This window comes from Cinclus cinclus, chromosome 20, assembly GCF_963662255.1.
Source record: "Cinclus cinclus chromosome 20, bCinCin1.1, whole genome shotgun sequence".
Taxonomy (NCBI): Eukaryota; Metazoa; Chordata; class Aves; order Passeriformes; family Cinclidae; genus Cinclus; species Cinclus cinclus.
The window spans coordinates 5,649,115-5,668,265 of record NC_085065.1 but is presented as its reverse complement, the minus strand read 5'-3'; the positions used below and the strand labels follow the sequence as shown (position 1 = coordinate 5,668,265).

Genomic DNA, 19,151 nt, shown 5'->3' with positions numbered 1-19,151 from the left:
TGCTCCCTGGGATATGCCTGGCTGGTGGCAGCCCAGGGCAAGGTGGAACACAGTGATTTTAAGAAAACGACTAAAAATGAGCTGAGACCATACCCAAACTTCCAGCCTCGTGTAGCAAACCTCGTAATAAAGCATGAGGTGGCTGCCAGCTGGGTCCAGCTCCAGATGAGCTGCAGGGTGCAGGCACAGGGTGCTGGACCTGGCTGAAATGACACCCTGGGAGAGCAGCCCCACAATCCCAGGCCCAGCTCTGGAATATTATTTATCTGCACTGAAGCCTAAGCCAGCAAATGGCTTCCTTGAGAGCCTGCAAAGCCTTAATCCCTCCCGCTGTGGGCTCTGTCACACAGATACCAAAGGAGCTTTTTTTCTTTTCCCACCCCCGCATCCAGGATTTGACCTGAGCTGACCCAGTGGCTGCTCTGCCCACCGAGGGAGCAGCTGGTGCTCAGGCACCCGGGAGGGGGATGCTTCTAATTCCCTGGTCCCTGGCAGCTCCCAGGGACCTGCAGCTCAAACACGGCCACCCCCGTGCAGGGTGGAGGTAGAGGGAGCTCCAGGTGTATAATTAGTACTTAAAATTGCAAATTGGAGGGAAAACAAGCTCGGAAAAAAAACCAACAAATTGTTACCACCACCTGCCTTGGTTTTTATGACAGCATTTTTGCTGTCATACTGGGTTTCATCCCACATGGATGCACCCTGCAGAGCTTCCCACCACTTCCAGAGGGACCCAGATCCCTGGCACAGGCTGGGAGTGATGCCAGGGACCTGCACCCCATGCCTGGGCTGTCACCTGCCTAAAATGCCTCCTGGTTTGGCTTCCAGGGTTGTGATGATCTTTATTGGTGCCCAGGCTCCAGCAAGATCCCAGGCTTCCAGGAGGTCGGCAAAATTGGTGGTAAAACAAAAAAAATAGAGTAAAAAAATCCAAACAGACACAAGAGCTATGCACATTTTTAAAAAGGAGAAATTCAACTCCCACCAAACCTGAAATGCCTTGTCCCACCCCACTGTGCTGCTGCTCCCAGCACAGGGCCACTGCCCCAAAGCACACAGCCCACGCATCAGCTTTGTGGCTTTTCATTTAAAATAAGAGGCTTATCCACAAGAAAATGAGGGGGGAAAGAAACTTCAAAATCTAAAAAAAAAAAAAAAAAAAAAAAAAAAAAGAAGAAGAAGGCAGGTTTGCTCATGGCTGCCCCCAGCCTGAATCAGTCACGTTGCAGACAGGAGGGTACATGGCCAGGAGATGTGGCACTGGCAGTGAGGGACAAACTCCAGGGGGATGGACAGGGACAGCCACACTTTCACATCCCTCGTGTAGTGTTACTAGTCCAGGCAAGCAAAGAAATCCCCTTGAATCCACCCGGCCACCCTTCCTGGCTCACGGGAGCGTCGATGCCCAAAGATGGGGATGAGCTGGTGCCAGGAGCTGCAGGCACAGGGACCCCTCAGTCCCCACACTCCCTGCAGATGGTTCTGACACCAACACCACCAAGTCCCGGAGTCCTGCTGGCTGGACCCCTCCTTTCAGGGCCATCTCCCTGGCCCTCCCTCACTCTGTCTCCTTGGATTGCTTGGCTCGTTGCTTGCGGAGCTTAACGAAGGCCTGAGCTTCTTTATCCTTTTTCCTGGACTCCAGCAGCTGCAGAATCTCATCTGCCAGAGAGAAGAGGGCAGCGGTGGCAGGAGATGCTCCCCAGAGCCCCCTGTGCACTCTGCAGCCCGGCTGTGGCCCCACGTACCCGTGGGTTTGGGGTGGGTGAGGGGGAGCCGGGTCTGGGGCACCCGTCCCATGTCAGCCTCGTCCTCCTCGGCGTCGAGGCCGGGCAGGTGGCACAGGGGGAAGAAGGCTTCGCCCTCCAGGTCGTTGGATCCCAGAACGTCGTAGTCAAACACGGTCAGCAGCAGACAGGCCCCCTCCTGCCGGCACTTCTCGGGGGGGATCAAGCTGCGGGGGCACGGGAGGCAGGGGATCATCACATCGCACCCCTTGGTCCCTCAGTCACAGCCTTCCGTGCTCCACGGGGAACCACAGCCCCACGCTGACCCAAACCCCTCAAAGCTCAGCGCCCCAGCACAGCCCCGCGCCCTCCCAGGTGTTTGGGGGACCCCACTGGGGTGCAGGGGGTGACATCCCTGGACACGGCCAGTTCCTGGAGCAGCAGCCCCATGGCAGAGGCTCTGCTGAAGCCTGAGGGGGCTGCGGGGACTGGGGGGACCCGGTGGGCGCCAGCCCCTACGTACAAGTCGAAGGCTTCGTCGAAGAGGGGGTGCAGCTCGTTCTTCTTGCACTGGGTGGTCCGGGCCACCACCTCGGGGAACTCGTGCCGGGGCTCCAGGGTGAGCTGCACGAAGGGGTCGCTGGAGCCTGGTGGGGTGCAGACATCAGCCCCCTTCCCCGGCCCCTCTGCCCCGGGATGAACCCCACCGCGGCTCGGATCCACTGGGGTGGCTGCAGGAGGGGTCAGGGCAGCCTCACCACAGCCCCCAGCCCAGCCCGGGCTCCTGCAGGGTGCGGGAGCATCCCTAACCCTGCCCGCAGAGCAGGGGTGGCTGCAGGAGGAGTGACCTCTCCTGGAGAGCTCTCCAAATGACAGCCGCACCGGGAGAAGGTCGCTGCTCACTCCAGAGTATTATTTTATCTGCGACTGCTTGGCATGATGAAGAACAGCCGCCTGTCCTAGCTGCTGGCTTGTGTCACAAACAGTGGGATGTGGGCACTGTGTCCTGCATGGTCCTGCCTGCCACATCCCACTGAACCACCCAGAACCAGTGCAATAACTCCCCTTTTTCCCCAAATCCACCTCCTTGCATAAAAACACAGATCAAGAGAGAGCCCAAGCACTGCCAGCATCTCTCCTGACTGGGGCATACTGGAGACCAAGGACAGGGAACCTTGGGGCAGTGTGGCTCCCCTGGCCACCCACACCCACCGTTGGAGTCCAGAGGGATGAGGTTGGTGGCGTTGAGCACTTCCACACGGAGTTTCTGCTCCGAAGGCCGGTACAGAGCTTTGACGGTCACGGCCCCGTACTTCTCTGAGCTGGTGTCCAGCTGGGCAGTGGGGTACAAGGATAAGGATGCTGCCCTTATCCCCATCATGGAGGGGATGCACAGGGCCTGGCAGAGGCTCAGAAGGAGTTTTGGGGTACCAGGATGTGCTGGAATCCTCTGGGATGCATTGAGTCCTCTCCTGCTCAACGCTGTGGCAAAACCTGCCCCAACAGCCCCAGGACTGGGAGGGTGGTGGGGAAATTCCACATTTCCGCAGGCAGGGCCTGTGAGCAAGGGTGGGATGTGGGATGGGGCTGGGAGAACCACCTACCTGCTGCTGGATCCTGTTCCTGAAGTATTTCTGGATGAGTTTGCGGCTGGTGGCGGAGCAAAGAGCCAGGTGAGTCTCCAGTGCCTGTGGGGAGGGTGAGAGGTGATGGTCAAGCACATGGACAGGTCCACAGCCCAGGGATGTCCTCCCTGGCATCCCTTCCTCCCAAAGGAACCCACAGGGATTCCCCATCCCCATCTCCATACCTGGAAGGCTGCACTGTGGAGGGTCTCCAGTGGCAGCCCACAGCCCTCAGCATGGAAGCACAGCTCCAGGCTCTGGGGACAAGGATGCTGTCAACCACTAAACAAACCCCTGTGCTTGCCAGGGACACCCTGATTCCCCTTGGTACCTTCAGGGCACAGAACAGCCTCTGGCAGTGCTGGACAGAGGGCACGTGTGGGCCCCGGGCTGCTGAGAGCACGGACAGGGTGTGGTGCCACAGGAGAGTGAGGAGGCTGCAGGGGAATGGGAGGCTGTGAGCAGGATCCAGGGACTGGGCTGGAGGGATGGTCTTCAGCTGAAGGGCTTTGCAAAGCCCCAGGAGGAAGTGCCTCATCCAGCCCCGAAGAGGGATGGCCCCAAGCCCCATGGAGCTGAGGGGATGCTCCTGCCCCAGGGATGGTGATGCTGCTGGCCTCTGCCACAGTGCATCCCAAGTGCCTTGGTCACCTTTTGAAGTTCTCCTGGACCAGATGCTCGTTGAGGTACTGCAGCTCTGACTCCAGGAACTTCATGAGTGGGATGATGGACTGCAGCGAGAGGAGAGTGGCATTGGGGAGGGCAGGGGGGTGTATCCAGTAGGCCAGGGAGGATCCCAGAGCCCCCTTCCCATGGGCAGGCTGTGCCTGGTGTGATCCTGCTGCTGACATGGGCATCAAGTGAAGCCTGTGGAGGTCTGGGCCCCATCACTAATGTGTCGTGTGCCCCAGGTGTGGGCAGGGAGCAGTGATGGAGGGTGACAGAGGCACCCACCAAGCAAGCAAAGGCTATCCATGGCTGCCCAAAAAGGATGGTCCAGGAGGGCCTGGAGCAGATACTTACATCCTCAGGCTTCTGGGTGTCACTGGTAGATGAGAGCTCCTGGATGTGTCTGGCGATGCCCTTTTCCAGCTGCCAGGGAGAAACGCAGGAAGGGACTTGGACTTTGCCCTCTGCACCAACCTCCCCATGCCCAGCTCTACCTTGGCTCCATCTCAGGAGCATTATGGGCTTCAGGACACTTTGGGGGAAACTGCTCTGGGCCAGGTGAGGGCCAAGGGGGCATCAGTGGCAGGTGGTCACCTTGGTAGCCAGGGCTTGCACCACATCCTGGACCTCGTGGTCCAGGCAGGCCACGGTGCTGTCCAGCTGGTTGTGCAGAGCATTCTGGATCTGCTGTGGGTCGATGATGCCCTTCATGCGCTGCTCCAGCTGGGCCCAGTCCAGCTGCAATGGCAGCTTCAGCATCAGCAGCCGGAGCTGCTCGATGTTGTTCACCACGATGCAGAGCTGGGGGAGGTGGGTCAGCTTCAGGGTCCACACCCCCTGGAGCATCCCATGTTCTCTTCTCCATCCCCAATGCAATCTCCATCATTATCCCCATTCACATCTCCATGCCCTTCCTCATCCCTAGTCCCATCTCCATCACCATCTCCATTCTCATTTTCATCCTCACCTGTGTCCCCATCCCCATCCTGCTTCCCCTGCTCACATCATTTCTCTCCTGATTTTCCAGGATTATGGCTTTTGAAGGCCAACTGGTCCCTGTAGAACCCAAACTGGGGATGTCAGCTCAGTTCTCAGCAGCTCAGCTCCCCCTTTGTCCAGAAACCAGTGTTGAATCCTGCCCTTCCTGGAACAGCCAGGACAGCTTCCAATACCAACCTTGTTGGCCGCCTCGCCCTCGTTCTGCTCACTCAGTGACAGAGCCTCAGCCCTCTCCTTGATGAGCTTGCAGTACATCAGGGAGATCTTGCACATGTCCTGCAGGACAGAGAGGAAACCAGTGGGACTGAACCAGGCAACACAAGGACCACATCACTGGGGGGGTACCGGCTCCTCCATGGAGACACGTCCCCAAGAGCAGGAGGAGGAAAATCCAGGTGCTGCTACCCAGGTGTACAAACCTCCAGGAGATTGACCATGATCATGAAGGCTTTCTCAGGGTCTGGCCAGTTGAGCTGCTGCCAGGTTGTCATGATCTGGGCATAGCAGGTGGACAGGTCAACAGTGGATGTGCTGTGCTTGTGATACCCGTAAGGCTTCAGCTGAGGGGCAGAGGAGGCAAACACAACTTTTAGAGAGATGCCAACCCAGAGAGCAGAGCTGCTCCTTCACTTTGGGGTTCTCTGGCCCATCATCAGCTCCATATGTCCCAATGTCATCACACAACCACTTTGGAGAGTGGAGATGAGGATGGATGGAGCAGCACGAGCTCCCTGCTTCCCTCCATACACCCACCCAGTGTGGCTGGACCCCACTGAAGAGCAGCCTGTGGCTGCCTTCCCTCTTCAGAGAGGTTGGAAGCAAAGGAGATTCTCACATCATGGCCCAAATGCAGGGTCCTCAGATCACATGGGCTGCCAGTGAGCAGTGAGGGCAGGGACACAGGGACATTGTGTGGGGCCAGGGGGGGTGGGATCAACTGGCCAAGGGGACCACATACTTTGTTATGCATTTGGGAGAGGAACCAGGCTGCTCCTGGGCTGCCAGATGCACTGATGTGGTGGTCTCAGCTCTGTGAGCCAGGCACAGCAGCAAGGCATGGAGGACAGCTGGAGTGTCCCCAAAGGGAGGAGGGAGATTTCTGCTCCCCACGTTACCTGGTCCATCTGGATGGCTCTCTGAGCTCTCTCCAGGGTGGTGGTGTAGGCCTTCTGTAGCCACAGGGGCAACGCTTCCTCAAACCATTGGTGGAAATTGCTCAGAGCCAGAGGTCCATCCCTAGGAATGAAGGCACTGACTTTTCCAACTGCACAGCAGCAGCACAGGACCCTCAACCCTCCTGCTCTCACACCAACCCCACCCAGACATCAGTCCAAACCCCTTTTGTGATGCTCCCATTCACACCAGACACCACGAGCCTCTTCTGTCTGATGTGCAATTAGTGATGTAGGTGAGTGGGTAGGATCTGGAGATCCTCTCAGTTAACTGCTCGACCCCTCCCTTTGGCACCTCTCCTCTCTCGGGGTTGGATACCTGCTTGGGAGGGAGTCCTTCATCTGATAGAGCTCCTGCAGCTTCCTGTAGAGATCAAAGAGGCTCTCAGCCGTGGGTCTGGACATGCTGCTGTCAACCTTGTGCAGCTGCTCCTGGACATGTTCTGCAACCTGGATGGGAGCAAGGGCAGGGGGGACACAGTGAGGTCCAGCCAGGAAGGCTCCTTCTGGAGTGAGGTCAGCTCAGGGGACTGCTCTTCCTTTTGGGTGGCATTTCAGGAGATTTGTTGGGTCAAATAGTCCCCATGGTCACTCTCTGGGCACACACAGAGAGAAGGGGAGTTCCTCTTGCTTCACTTCCATGCTTGCAACAAGCAGTTGTCACCTGAAGGGTGGCCAAAAACCTCAGCCTGGCTTTAGACCTTAGTCCTCTGAGGGCAGAGGGGTCCAGGCTTGCTCACCAGGCTCTCCAGCTCCAGGTAGGCAATGGAGAAGATATTCAACTTCAGGTTGCTGCAGGAGAGAAATGTGGAGTCAGGAGCCTGCCAACCTCAGCCCAGCAAAGCCAGCCTGGCACACCCTGCCAGGCCATGTCCTGAGGACAGTACAGCTCTCAGGGGCAGAGATGGGACCAAAAATCCCACCTGTGGAGCTCAAGGGTCAAGGAATGGGGCATCAAAGTGCCCTGTCACTCTTGATCCCGGGGAAGGTGGATGGGGGTGAGATCAAGTATTGAAACCTACGTGGTGAACAGTTTATTCCAGATCTTTTGGCACTGCTTTAGATCTTCTATCACCTCCAGGAGGAGCTTGAACAAGGCTTTGCTATTCTCCTCTATGCTCTGCAAAGGAAAGAACAGCTGGTTTTGGATACTGAGACATCTTGAGGTGACTTTATCATGTCAGAGGGACAGAGATGGGAACTGACCTTCACCATGGGCTTGAGGTGCTGCTTTTGCATGTGAAACCACTCTGTTGTGCCTGACTGCAAGAGAGGAGTCCTGGTGGGATGGCAGGGAAACAGGAGGAGCAAAGCCAGCTTTGTCACCCCCTTCACTCTCCCTGTCCCCTGGGTGAGGTGAGAACCTGTGGTGGGAACCACAGGCTGGGGCCACCAGGTTGAAGGTGTGGGCATTTCCCATGCCATGGTGATCCATGTGCATTTGCTGAGGTGTGGACATTGGGCAGGGGATGGACGGGAGACCCACAGGGTCCCACCCTGCAGGGGTTGGGGTGGATGAGACCCCCAGTACCTTCAGAGCTGTGGAGACCATCTGGGGGAGGTCAGGGTTGGGTGTGCACAGCTCATGGAAAGCTTTTGTTTTGCACATCTGGACAAGGACCCTGCAAAGTGAGAACCTCTAGTGAAACCCAGCAGCTGCCATCAGAAACAAACACCTCTCCCCTCAGAGACCCTGCCCAAACAGCCTTCCCCTCCCAGCAACAATCCCCACAGGGAACCCAGGATGAGGGATGGGACAGGACAAGCATCACAGCAGCCTAGATGGGGCAGAAAGGGCTCACGTGGAGTTCTGCTCAAGCTCAGGGGCTTGTCCATCACAGCCCCAGGCTTGTCCATCCATCACAGCCCCAGGACCCCACCTGCAGCTGGCACCAGTGTCCAACTCACCGGAGCAGGGACTGGAGCCTGTCCGTGGACCTTGGGACAGAGAGGGGGAAAATGATGCGGAACCTACGGATGAGGGAGACCCCGTAGGTCAGCAAGGACTGGAAGGACTCGGCCAGCTCTGCTTTCTGGGGAGAAGAAAGGAAACATGCACTGTCCTCCTCAGTGACAGGCAGATGCTGGCAGGACAATGGCACCACAATGGAGGGAGCTGGTGCTCCCATTCCTTTCCAGCCTGCTCCAGGGCTGGGAAAAAACCCCTGATGTCTCTGGTAGCTTCTCCCTGCAGGGACCGAACTGAGCTTTGTGCTTAAACCTCATTGCTATGCATGGAAAATTCAGTGTCTCAGCAGGGTGCAGGGATGCTCTGGGAAAACAGGCTGGGAGAAGCAGAAATTGGGTCATATTTAAGTTTTGCACAGGGTTGTGATTGACCTGGTGGCAGGGATGGGGGAGGGGGATGTCAGTGTAAAGGGTAAGGGGTTCTCCACAGAGAGGGGGAACAAACCACTGGGAAATGGCCTCCATGTGGGGCACCCCTGTACCCCACAATCTCCTGCCCTTCCTGGAACACAGGGAGTGAAACAGCCCTAGGGCACCTGGGAGGAGAGGCTCAGGGTGCCTGGGGCACCTTCCCTGATGGCTGCCCTGGTGAGCTGGAGCCCCCTCACCTGCTCTGGCTTCAGGCGCTCCTGCACCCAGCGGTACTCGATGCTGGTGATCTGGTGGAGGAGGCAGCTGCTGTTGAACTCCAGGCTCTGGTAGAGTTTGCTGTAGGCCAGCCACTGCCTGGGGAGGAGGGAGGGCTGGGCTGAGCCCCCAGGGGCTGGGGGACACCCCGGAGCCAGCCACAGTCACAGCTGGGGTCACAGGGGGGCAACACCTGAGCTCATGGGACACACCAGCTGTGGTGAGAGGGTTCCAGAAGGGCCCCAAGTGCTGCACTGGGACACCCTGGGTGTGGGGTACTCACGCCATGTCCTGGTGGAAGTCAGACAGGTCCTTCTGTGTGGCGTGCAGGTACAGCACGGTGCTGGCGTGGCTACTCAGCTCCCCGTCCCACGAGGTGCTGCCAGCCTGTCAGGAGGGAAAGGGAAGGGAATGGAATCCTGGAGCAAGACAGGATGAGCCAGGAGGGGGACAGGCACCATGGGGAATCTGCAGGAGTGGGAGCCCCAGAAGGATGCCAGGCATCACCCTGACCTTCATTCCCATCACACACTGTGTTGGGGTGTGGGCTGCAGAGGAACCTCCCCCAGCCCACCTGCTGGAGGGCTGCTCCTGGTGCTGCCAGCAGCACTGGTGGTACCTGGTGCTGGAGAATCTCGTGGGACACCAGCTGCTGCAGGAGGTGGCGATGGATGGTGTAGCTCGGCTGTGTCCGGCTGCTCGTGGTGGCCCTCTGGAAAGAGACAAGGCAGAGAGAACCATCACCTGCCTGGACATAAAGGGATGCTGTCACAGTGAGGACACAGGACCCAAAAAGAGGGGCTGGAGAGCCAAGGGCTGCAGGTGCACCAGGAGCAGGGTCCTGGTGCCGGCTCAGAGCTCAGGGGAGGGTCCAACACCTGCAGCCCTTGGTGCTGACACCTCTGCTCCTGGGGCAGGCACCTGTGACCCCCAGCCAAGCTCCAAGGGACACGCAGCTGTCCCATCCTGCCAAGGCAACGGGACAGGACCCCTTGCACATCTCATCCCACCTTCTTGTGAGTCAGTAGGAACTGCAGGTGACAGTGCCCCCGCTCAGGATACGTCTCTGTCCGCGGCTCCAGCTGGTACCACTGGTCATTCCAGCAATGCAGGTCCTGCAGGCACAGAGGGACAAGAGGGAAGCCCTGGGCACCCTTCCCAGGAGAAGGATCTCATTCAGAGACCGGGGGATCTCCATCCCACTGCCTTCACGCGGCAGGAAGATTCTTGTGTTGGATTAAAAATGCAGGATGTGCATTGACTGAGTGTGTTGAAATCACTGTGGAACAATGAGGGACCTGACATCAGTCTGTGGCTCTGAGAGGGGATCCTGGGTGTGCCAGGTGCTACCCAGGGCTGGGATTTTGAGGAGTCCCTCGGAGGAGGGGAGGCACCGCTCACCTTCAGGCGAACGACCACGTTCCCCAGGAAATCGTCCTGCCCTTTGTCTTTGCGAGCATCTTTAAAGATCCTGAAAGGCACAAACAACAGAGGGGGTGGGAAGGTGTCCTGCAGCTGTGACTCGGGGTGGAGAAGGGTGACACAGACCTGCTGCCCTTCCTCCCTCTGTCCACTGGAGATTTTTAAAATCCAGGGGGCTAATAAGGATTTTCCAGCCCCTCTTTCCTCAGCAGTCTTGGGGCCACATTAGCACCAACCTTTTGAGGCCGTGCAGGTCTGTCAGCTCCCCCAGCTTGTGCCGCATCGACTCCACCACGTCCGAGTCCCTGTGAGGCAAAACGGGAAAGGGGGAAATCCAGGTGATGGGAAAACCCAGCAGGGAGTTGTAATGACGGTGGAGAGGGAAAGTACAGGACCAGGGAAGTGTCAGGACTGAGGTCAACCCCAAACCTAGCCCAAATCTGTGAGCACGTGGTTTAGCTCCATGAATTAAACCAGGTTTAGGACCAGCCCTGCACAGCCCTGGGCACAGCCAGCCTGGGCTCTCTCTGCTGGGACAGGTCACATCCTGCATTGAGCAGTGCTCCACAGAAACTGATGGGCAAAAGGGTTCCCAAATTGCTTCTGGGCCTTTAAAAAAGTTGCAGATTGAATCCGAGGAGGCAGGACCCCCTGGAGGAGGGTCCTGGGGTCACTGGGATGCTGTCACTCACCACATGTCCAGGTGGAAGCTGGCTGTCTCCACATCCTTAAACTCCCTGCAAGGCACCAGGGGACATTGTTACTCATAACATACTTGCAGTGAGCCCCCATCCACAGCCAAGAGCCCTGCTCACACCCTGCATCCCCCCAGAGAGCAGAGCCAAGGGCTGGGGGTGCATTACAGGATGAACGTCTCGTTCCACACTGGGCTGAGGGTCTGGTTCATGACTTGGGTGCGATGGATTTGGTCTTCAGGGATGAGGTCTTTGACCACAGCCTTCATCCTCTTCCTGTGGTCAGGGTGGGCTGGTTCCTGGCTCCTGGCCTCGATGCCCAGCAGGCAGTATGGGTCACTGAGCCCTGCCAGGGTGGAGGTGTGGGAATTCCACTCGGGAGCAGCAGCTGCCCCTCTTCCCAAGGGACACCCACCCGTCTCCACTTACCACTGACATCTTTACCCAAAATTCCCTTGGCTTCCTTCACAGTGGCTTTCAGGCAGTAAATGGGGCTCTGGAAAAATGAAAAAACAGCTGTTAATGTGCGGGGTCACCAACCCTGTGAGGAAAGATCGACCCTGCAAGGAAGGATGAGGCTGGCACAGGACCCTACCATCAGCTCCCACCCAAGCAGTGACAACCCCAGGGCACCCCAAATCCCAATCCCAGGGGCTCAGAGGCACTGCAACCCCCAGCTCCACCCCAGCTGCACACTGGGGACACTGTACCTCCAGCTCCATGACCTGCTGCATGATGACACTGTGCTCCTCTGCATCCATGCCAAAAGCCTGTGTGGATATTGGGGTTGGTGATGGATGCTGCTCTGTTAACAAGGGCTGGAGAGCAGCCAGGGGCTTCCTTCTGCTCCCTGGGAGTAGCCCAAAGGGAGAGGAGAGTGGTAGAGTCCAGCAGGAAGGCTGGGAACCAGCTGAAAGCTCTTGAAGGAGAGCCTTCTTCCCACCATCCCCAGCCTAAGATAAACACTCCTCTCCAGGGCTAATATTTCCCAGCACAGGATGCTCCCAGCCCTCCAGCTGGATGCTGCTGCTACATCTTTCATGGTGCTTGTGGAAAGCTCCCTCTGACTGACCCTGTAGGGGGCCAGAGGAATGATTATTGGCTCCAAACAACCAGAGAGAAATTGTCTGTGGTGGGGGTCAGGGCAAGTTCTGCATAGGTGGGATGGGGCACTTCCACATCCTGGCCCCTGGAGCCTCTGGTCCAGTCCAAGCCTCTGGCACATGGAAAGCCTAACCTTATTCAACATTAATATTCTCAAGTTTACAAGTGAAAGTTTGTTATTCAGCCTCCTGAGAATTTTGTGGTCTCCCGTGAATCACCACAGTAAATCAAAGCCTCTTTAGAAACCGTCTGAGTGAGCCTGGGGCATAAGAGACCCCTCGCATCCCCTGTAGCTGGGAGGATGGACATATCAGGGGACAGGTTTTGGGGACCCTGTCAAGGAGGGACACACCTTCTGCACGTAGGAGTAGAGCTCCTGGGAATCCCCGACGTGCTGCTGCTCGGGCTTGCCCAGGCGGTGCAGGATGGTGTAGAGAACCTCCTCATAGAGCAGGGCCAGCTGTGGGGGGACAGTGCTGACACCTCATGGGGGACAGCAGCAGGGACCTGCTCCATGCATCCCCCAGGATCAGCAGGATTTCCTCCTCACAGCTCCCCAAGCTCCGTGCCAGGCCCTGCCACCCCCTGCACCCAGCCCTGCCTGCCCCACCCGCTGTCCCTGGGCAGCATCTCCAGGCACTGAGCCACGTCCCCAAGCCCCTGCAGCACTGCCACCCCCTCCAGTGCCACCAAGGGAGAGCACAGTGGGGCCACACTCGTACCTCTTCCTTGGAGAACCGGTGGGACAGATCCATCTGGGGAGAGAAGAGAAGCAGAGAGGTTTCCCATCAAGAGGAGGAAATCGTGGCCGGACAGGGCAGGGCAGCCAGGATGGGGTGGCATCACCCACAGCACATGAGGGTGGCACGTCCCAAAGAATGCTGTGACACCCCACAGACGCCACACGCCCGAGGGACCATGTCCCACATCACCCACCAGCAGGGCAGCACGGGGGGCTTCACCCTCAAGCCCCATTAATTGAGAAGGGGGCTGCGAGGGTGGAACAGCAGCTTGGGGTGACCCTTTTAAAAGCAACCACCCACCTTTCACCCCCAGAGCCACTCAGTCCAGCAGCACCAGACTGGAGAGCAAAGCACCTGAGGGACAGGGCAGGGGGACCAGAGCTCCGTGAGGAGCTCCAAGCTGGACAAGGAGATGCCAAAAGCCACCAGGATTTGGTGCACTGCTATAAATCTCTGAAAAGCTGCAAGGGTGCACTGCTCATTCATCTCTTGAAGGATGACCAGCAGCAGCAGCACTGACTTCCCAAACAAGAATGAAATCCAAGCAGTGACACCACCAGAGGAAGGGGACCAGGGTCCCTGTGCCATCTGTTACTGGTCCTGGCACTGGAGCCCCTGGGAGTACAAGGGGGTGACACCCAAAAATGCAAAAGAAGTTTTTAAAATGAGTTTGGGATTTTCTGGGCTGAGGGGCATTTGCAGAGCATGGTCCCCAGCACCTGCCTATTCAGGACTGGTGGGGATGGATGGATGGATGGATGGATGGATGGATGGATGGATGGATGGATGGATGGATGGACCGACTAACAAATCCTACCCGTGGGTCAGCCCAGGCCCCAAAGTGACCTTAGGAACCCCTAACAGAAAAAAAATAAACCAACCCTGAGCTTGAACATTAACATTTGCTTATGGCAAATCTAGGGCTGGCATAATCCCTTGGCCATCTGGACTGAATTCAACCCTTCCAGCCCCAGCAAGTTTAACTCTTGTGCTGCTTCTCTCCCACCTGCCTCCACATCCCTTCTTGTACCCACTGGTGGCTGCTGGGGGCTCTGGTGGCTCGATAGCCCTCTGTGAAAAGGGGACTTGTTGCACTGAGGAGGGTCCCAGCCTGCCCTTACCCAGGTTCCATGCACCTTCTGCTGCTGCTGGCACTGTCCTGCCCATGCCAAGGCACGGGGGGCATGGCCCCATCCCAAATCTTTCAGCATCCCACAGTCAGCAATTGTGACCCATTGCAAGGTCACAAGCCCAAAGGGGAAAGAGAAAGGACTTTATTTTTCTGCTGCTGTTATTTATCAGCAAGACACAAGCATCTGTTCCTTGCCCAACAGTGGGGTAGCACAGGAGAGCAGGGGGAGGAATCCCCGCTGGTTTTGGGGACAGTTCCCTGCTGTTCCGTTCTGCCCCGGACACGGCAGCTGCAGGATCTGATCCGTTCTCCCATGTGCACACGGGACTGGTTAAGCTAAAGCTGAGCTGAGCCACCAGGATGTGTTTACTGCTGCTAATCCTCGTGCCAAGAGCCCAGCTCAAACCCAGGAGTGTTGCTTAAATCCAGGTCTGGATACAGCCACCAGCATCAGCCCACCCCAGCAGCTGCAGCAGCAGGGAGGCAGGGGGGACAGGGGCACTTGGGAGGGAGGACAAGTCCCTGAGCAGGGGACACCACCAGGACAGACCATCCCAGGAGTCCAGGACAGACCATCCCAGGAGTCCAGCACCTGGCATTGTGCCCTGGTGCTCCCAGCAGCACTGGGCAGAGCTGTGGGTCCCATCTCACGGGGACAGACACAGGGACCCAGAGGAAGTCAGTCAGACTGGGATGGCCTAGAGCAGGGTTCTGGGGGAGCTGCCAGCAGCAGAGAGCCCAGAGGGGCTGGGAGGTGCTGGGAAGCTGTAGCCAAGCTCAGAGGGGACCTTCAGTGGGGGCACAGAGCTGCAGCTGACCCCGTACTCACCCCGGGGTGCCCATTTACATGGGCACGGTCCCCCCATCTCTCAGTCACACCCAGGCCTTGGTCCCTTTTCTGTCATTCCCCTTTTACAGCCTCAGCCCCCAGCACTGCCCCAGGGTCCTCTGGGCACAGCCACCCTGCCCCTGCCTGGTGCCATCACACCCCAAACACCGTCCCCAGCCCCCCTGAGCCCAAAGCCACCTACCTCGGGGCTCTCCTCCCCGGGGAGGGTCCCCGGGGGGCTCTCAGCAGCAGGATCCATCTCAGGGGGAGCTGAGTGTGGGGCAGGGCTGCAGCTGTGCCTGCAAGTGCAGCCTCCCCCACTGCCTGGCTTGCTCAGAGGAGGAAACCACAGCCCTTATCGGAGCGTGGCCATTTTAGCAAAGCGGAAACGCGCTCAGGGCTCCCTCCAGAGCACCCCGGGCACGCAGGCACCCCAAACCTGCTCCCCAGCATCCCCTCAGCCCTGGGGACTGCGGGGCACACAGGGCATGGGGGCAAAAGGAGGGTGTCACGGCCGGTCCCTGCTGTCACTTACGAGCAAGGAATTGGGAGCAAGTGGAGAGAAATAGTCCTGAGAAGGCAAAGCCCAGCAGGGGAAGGGGGTGATGGAGAGGATTAGTGGATGAAACACTAAGGATCTGGGCTCTGATGTGTCTTCAGGATCCATCCTGCTCTGAGAGCAGGGGCAGGGACCTCGCAGAAAGCAGGGTCTTCAGCCCTGGGGGATGGAGGGGATTTGAAACCCCACGCAAAAGCTGCAGGATGAGAAGCTCTTGCAACACCCAGGAGAGTTGCACAAGGTTGGGCTGAGAACAGATGCAGTAAAGAGCCAAGAACAGCACTGAGAAAGGGCCTGTGACCTTTCCCCCAAACGGGCTGTCCAGAAAGAGCTGGTTACTGAGAAAAAAAGCAGAAAGAAATGACTTTGAAAACTCGTTCTTTACCGTCAGCTTTCATTCTTGTAAACACTTTATCCGACTGCAGCTTGTCAGGCAGTTTCCCCTCCCCTGGCAGATCCCTATCAGGATGCTCTCACTGATAAACTGGGTGGGGGAAGGCTTGGCTGGGCATGAGGAGCTGGCCGGGGAAAGAGGCAGTCTGCTCCTGGGTGTCTGTTGTGTCTACAGGCACAGCTGAGAGCAGCCTGGGCTTTGGAGGAGCTGTTGAGCTGCACAAGCATTTGCTGCTCAGCGGCCAGACCCGGGGAAGGACAAGGACACCAGCCCGTGCTCAGTGCCACTGCTGGGGTTTGGTGTCACTGCTGGGGCTGCTCAGGAGCCACAGGCCCTGTGCAGCAGGGCAGTGACTTCCCAAGGGGAGGTTTTGTCCTCCCCACACCTTTCTGGCCCCTGGATGGTCCAGAAACCATAAAAAAAAAAAAAAAAAGATGCTTCAGATATAACACGGGTGGCAGTGGCTCCACACTGGGATCAGTGGTACTGGGCAGGCACTCTGGGATTTGTGCTGAACCCAAACAGGAAACCATGACCATGGAAACTGCACTGGAAAATTTGTCTCCCTAGTACCAGTGAAGGAATCAGAGTCATCAGCACAGAGCCCCACAGCATGCTGGCTCCAAGCAGGGCTGCAGGAGGATGGCAACTCATCCAGCACTGGCAGCAGCATCCCTGTGAGAGAGGGAGGGCAGGCAGCCAGTCCCTTCCAGCCTTGCACTCATCCAGTCCTTTAATTGAGGCAGGTTGCACTGTTTTAATTGCTTCAAGAGACACATCCTCCCTTTGCCCTGGAACCCTGTAAGAGCAGATTATAAGGGCAAAAGGGGTTCCTTGAAGTTGTGGGACCAGGAGATAGAAAAAGGGCTGAGAGCAGAGGCAGGGTGTTGATGTCAGGGCAGATTTTCTTTATCCAGCATAGGACTGGGGCCAAGAGGGGCTGCACAGCATAAAAACTGTGCAGTTTTTACTCCTGAATTTCCAGGAGTAGGGGGATGCCAAGACAATCTACAGAACAAAAATCCAGAGATACAGTTAGACACCAAAAAACTGAAATGCACTCCTGAGATTTTTCAGCCTTGTCCCCCGAGGTCTGAAAAAAGCTGCTTGTTACATTTCTGCTCTCTCCCCTGTCAGTAGGGCTCTGGCAACTCCAGGAATTGGGTGCCCCGAGGCTTCAGAACCCCTTCTTGTGCACGCCCCAGTTTGGCACTGGAGCCAAACTTGGTGAGGAGGCCCATTCCCTTTGCTGTCAGAGATGCTCAGAGGTGCTTACCCAGCCCTGCCAGCCTCAGCCTTGGCTTTATCCAGCCTTTTTCCACTGGCTCACCTTGGGCAAGCAGCTTAAAAGCATCTCCTCCCTCGCTGATGGAGGGGGATGTGGTGGAGAAGTCAGTTCCTGTCCCATGACAAGCACAAAGGGAGTTTATTGATCTGGGATGTAGCTCTGTGCTCCCTTGCAAAATACTGTCAGTAGGAACTAGAGAAAAGTGCATAATGGCCTTTGGAAACCATTGCTGTCATCTTTGCTGTTAGCTTTGATTGCAAAAGCAAAATCTGGCCCAGCAAAGAGCAACCCCAGAGGTAAAGGCAGGACACGGACTCAGGATCCTTGAGCTGCTCACACTTTTCACTACTCCTTGCCAACAAAAAATAGCAGCAGTCAGGATGTCTCTTACCTCAAGCAGCACAGAGAGAACAGCTGAAAGCCTTTAGTCAATCCTCAAATCCACTTCTCTCCTCCTTGTAACACTGAAGAAATAAAATCCAATCATAACTAATTGCTAAATATCAGGCAGTGACCCTCCAGCCAGGAGCTGGTGGCTGGCCTGGGGCTGTGCAGGCTTTAGAAAGCACAAGTTCAGCTGCAGCATGGAAATGTCTGTTTAAAAGCAGTTTCCCCAGCAGTTCCCCAGCTGGCCACTGCACTGGTTTGGAAATGCTCACTGGAAATGCTCAGGCTCAGCCCAGCAGGGTGGGAGCACACAGCTCCCATCAGAGGCCAGCAAGGTCCTTGGGAAGGACTTTGTGCGGGGATCACATGGATTTGAGCCTCTGTGTGTGCCATGGGAGAGCTGTTTATTGATCAGGTCTCAAAAGCAGCAAATATCCTTTTTTATCCTGGGTTTTACCAGCAGCCACCTGTTCCACAAAATACCAGTGATAAAAATCACTGACCTTCAGTATTTGCAACTCTAATTACTCCTTGTGCAGGAAACAGTAAGAGAAGCCCTAAAAGCAGCTCCAGAATGAGCAAGGATTTCTGGTTAGTAGACACAATCCTAATAAACTCTGTTCCCTACACTGGCAGACAACTAGCAAAACATCCCAGACATCCAAGGCAGGACTTTCCAAAGGTAGTGGTTAGCATTCCCCAAAATAGCCCCTGCTTCCCACGCTGTCAGTCTCTCTCCCAAAATAACCAACATTTACATGCACAACATGGAATGAAGCCTTACATTCATTTTAAAAACAAGTAATTCTAAAGGAAAACCTTTTATACCTGTTCCCAGTATAAATGAAGCCCACAGTTCACTTGTGAATGGAGTTATAGGTGCTGCTGAGAAAACAGATCTCCAAAGAGAAAACATCATCACCTTCTTTATAGGGAATCATCTTCCCCTTAAAGGAAAACCTGCTAGGAAGGTACCCTACACCAGCACTAACAGTGGTTTATCTCCTACCTCTTGTCTTGGTCCTGAAGCCGCAGCCTGGCCTCACTCTTATCTCTTGGATGGAAATGGGCAAATAGTCAAAAACCTGATTTCAACATGTCCCTCCCTCACTTCTCCTTTTAAACACGGGGTCTGATGACTCTGCAAAACCCAGCGGTGCTTGCCAGGCATTGGCAAAGGGGACAGTGCAGGCACCAGGCAGGGGATACGAGGGTGGTTTCAGAATGAGAGACATCCCTGTTTCCCCTCTTTGGGGCTGCCCAGGTGAGGTGTCCCCCTGGATCTGCTGGGTGCTGTGGGGCCAATGATTCCATACCCAGGAGGGATGTCAGTCATCCCCCTCCGTGTTTCCTGTGGGGCCCTCCAGTTACTGACCCCTGACCCTCCCATCCCTGCCCCAGGCTCTTCTGAGCACTTTGGGGGCACTTCACAAAAGATGGTTGCACCTGGGAAGGAAGTGGGGAACACACAATGTCTCCCACCACATTTGGGACATCTTGGAAGGATGTCAAGGCAAATTCCATCCCTCTGGGAAGAGCAAAGGGCACTTCCAGCCACCCACACAGGACAGGGTAGTTGTCAAAAAGTTCTGTTCCCCTTGGGAGCCCTGTGCAGGAGCAGAGGTTTGGCATAAGAGCTGCCAGCTCCATGGCAGGGACATGCAAGGATGACTGTGAGGAAGTCACAAACTTCATGTGTAGGCCTGGATGTCCCTCATTTGCCTCACAGCACCTTTTGACTGCTTTAAAATGTTTTCACCATCACTGTCATGTGCTGTGTTGTACTTCCCTTTCCCAGTGAGATAATGTCA

At 56.5% G+C, this 19,151-nt stretch overlaps 1 protein-coding gene across 10 annotated transcripts; it reads right to left on the bottom strand.

Moving 5' to 3' along the window:
* Window positions 1–941: 941 nt before the first annotated feature.
* On the bottom strand, window positions 942–18,375 carry UNC13D (unc-13 homolog D). Of its 10 annotated transcripts, none has more exons than XM_062506531.1 (32): window positions 14,915–15,055; window positions 12,731–12,763; window positions 12,361–12,468; window positions 11,615–11,674; window positions 11,334–11,400; window positions 11,073–11,250; window positions 10,902–10,946; window positions 10,446–10,514; window positions 10,189–10,258; window positions 9,798–9,902; window positions 9,407–9,499; window positions 9,071–9,174; window positions 8,769–8,886; window positions 8,101–8,225; window positions 7,724–7,814; window positions 7,399–7,455; window positions 7,215–7,312; window positions 6,933–6,984; window positions 6,512–6,642; window positions 6,136–6,256; window positions 5,440–5,580; window positions 5,198–5,296; window positions 4,616–4,822; window positions 4,376–4,444; window positions 4,004–4,083; window positions 3,684–3,789; window positions 3,538–3,609; window positions 3,332–3,415; window positions 2,940–3,060; window positions 2,251–2,374; window positions 1,740–1,954; window positions 942–1,662 (listed from the first exon to the last, which is right to left on the bottom strand). In XM_062506531.1, the coding sequence occupies exons 1-32, from the start codon at window positions 14,969–14,971 to the stop codon at window positions 1,559–1,561; spliced, it is 3,204 nt and encodes a 1,067-aa protein (XP_062362515.1). In that variant the 5' UTR covers window positions 14,972–15,055; the 3' UTR covers window positions 942–1,558. The 10 variants fall into 10 exon arrangements, 8 of the variants coding, with proteins under 8 accessions (XP_062362515.1, XP_062362514.1, XP_062362513.1 ...); XM_062506530.1 differs by having other exon boundaries at window positions 1,749–1,954; XM_062506529.1 differs by lacking the exon at window positions 14,915–15,055 and adding an exon at window positions 13,873–13,978 and having other exon boundaries at window positions 1,749–1,954.
* Window positions 18,376–19,151: the final 776 nt, after the last annotated feature.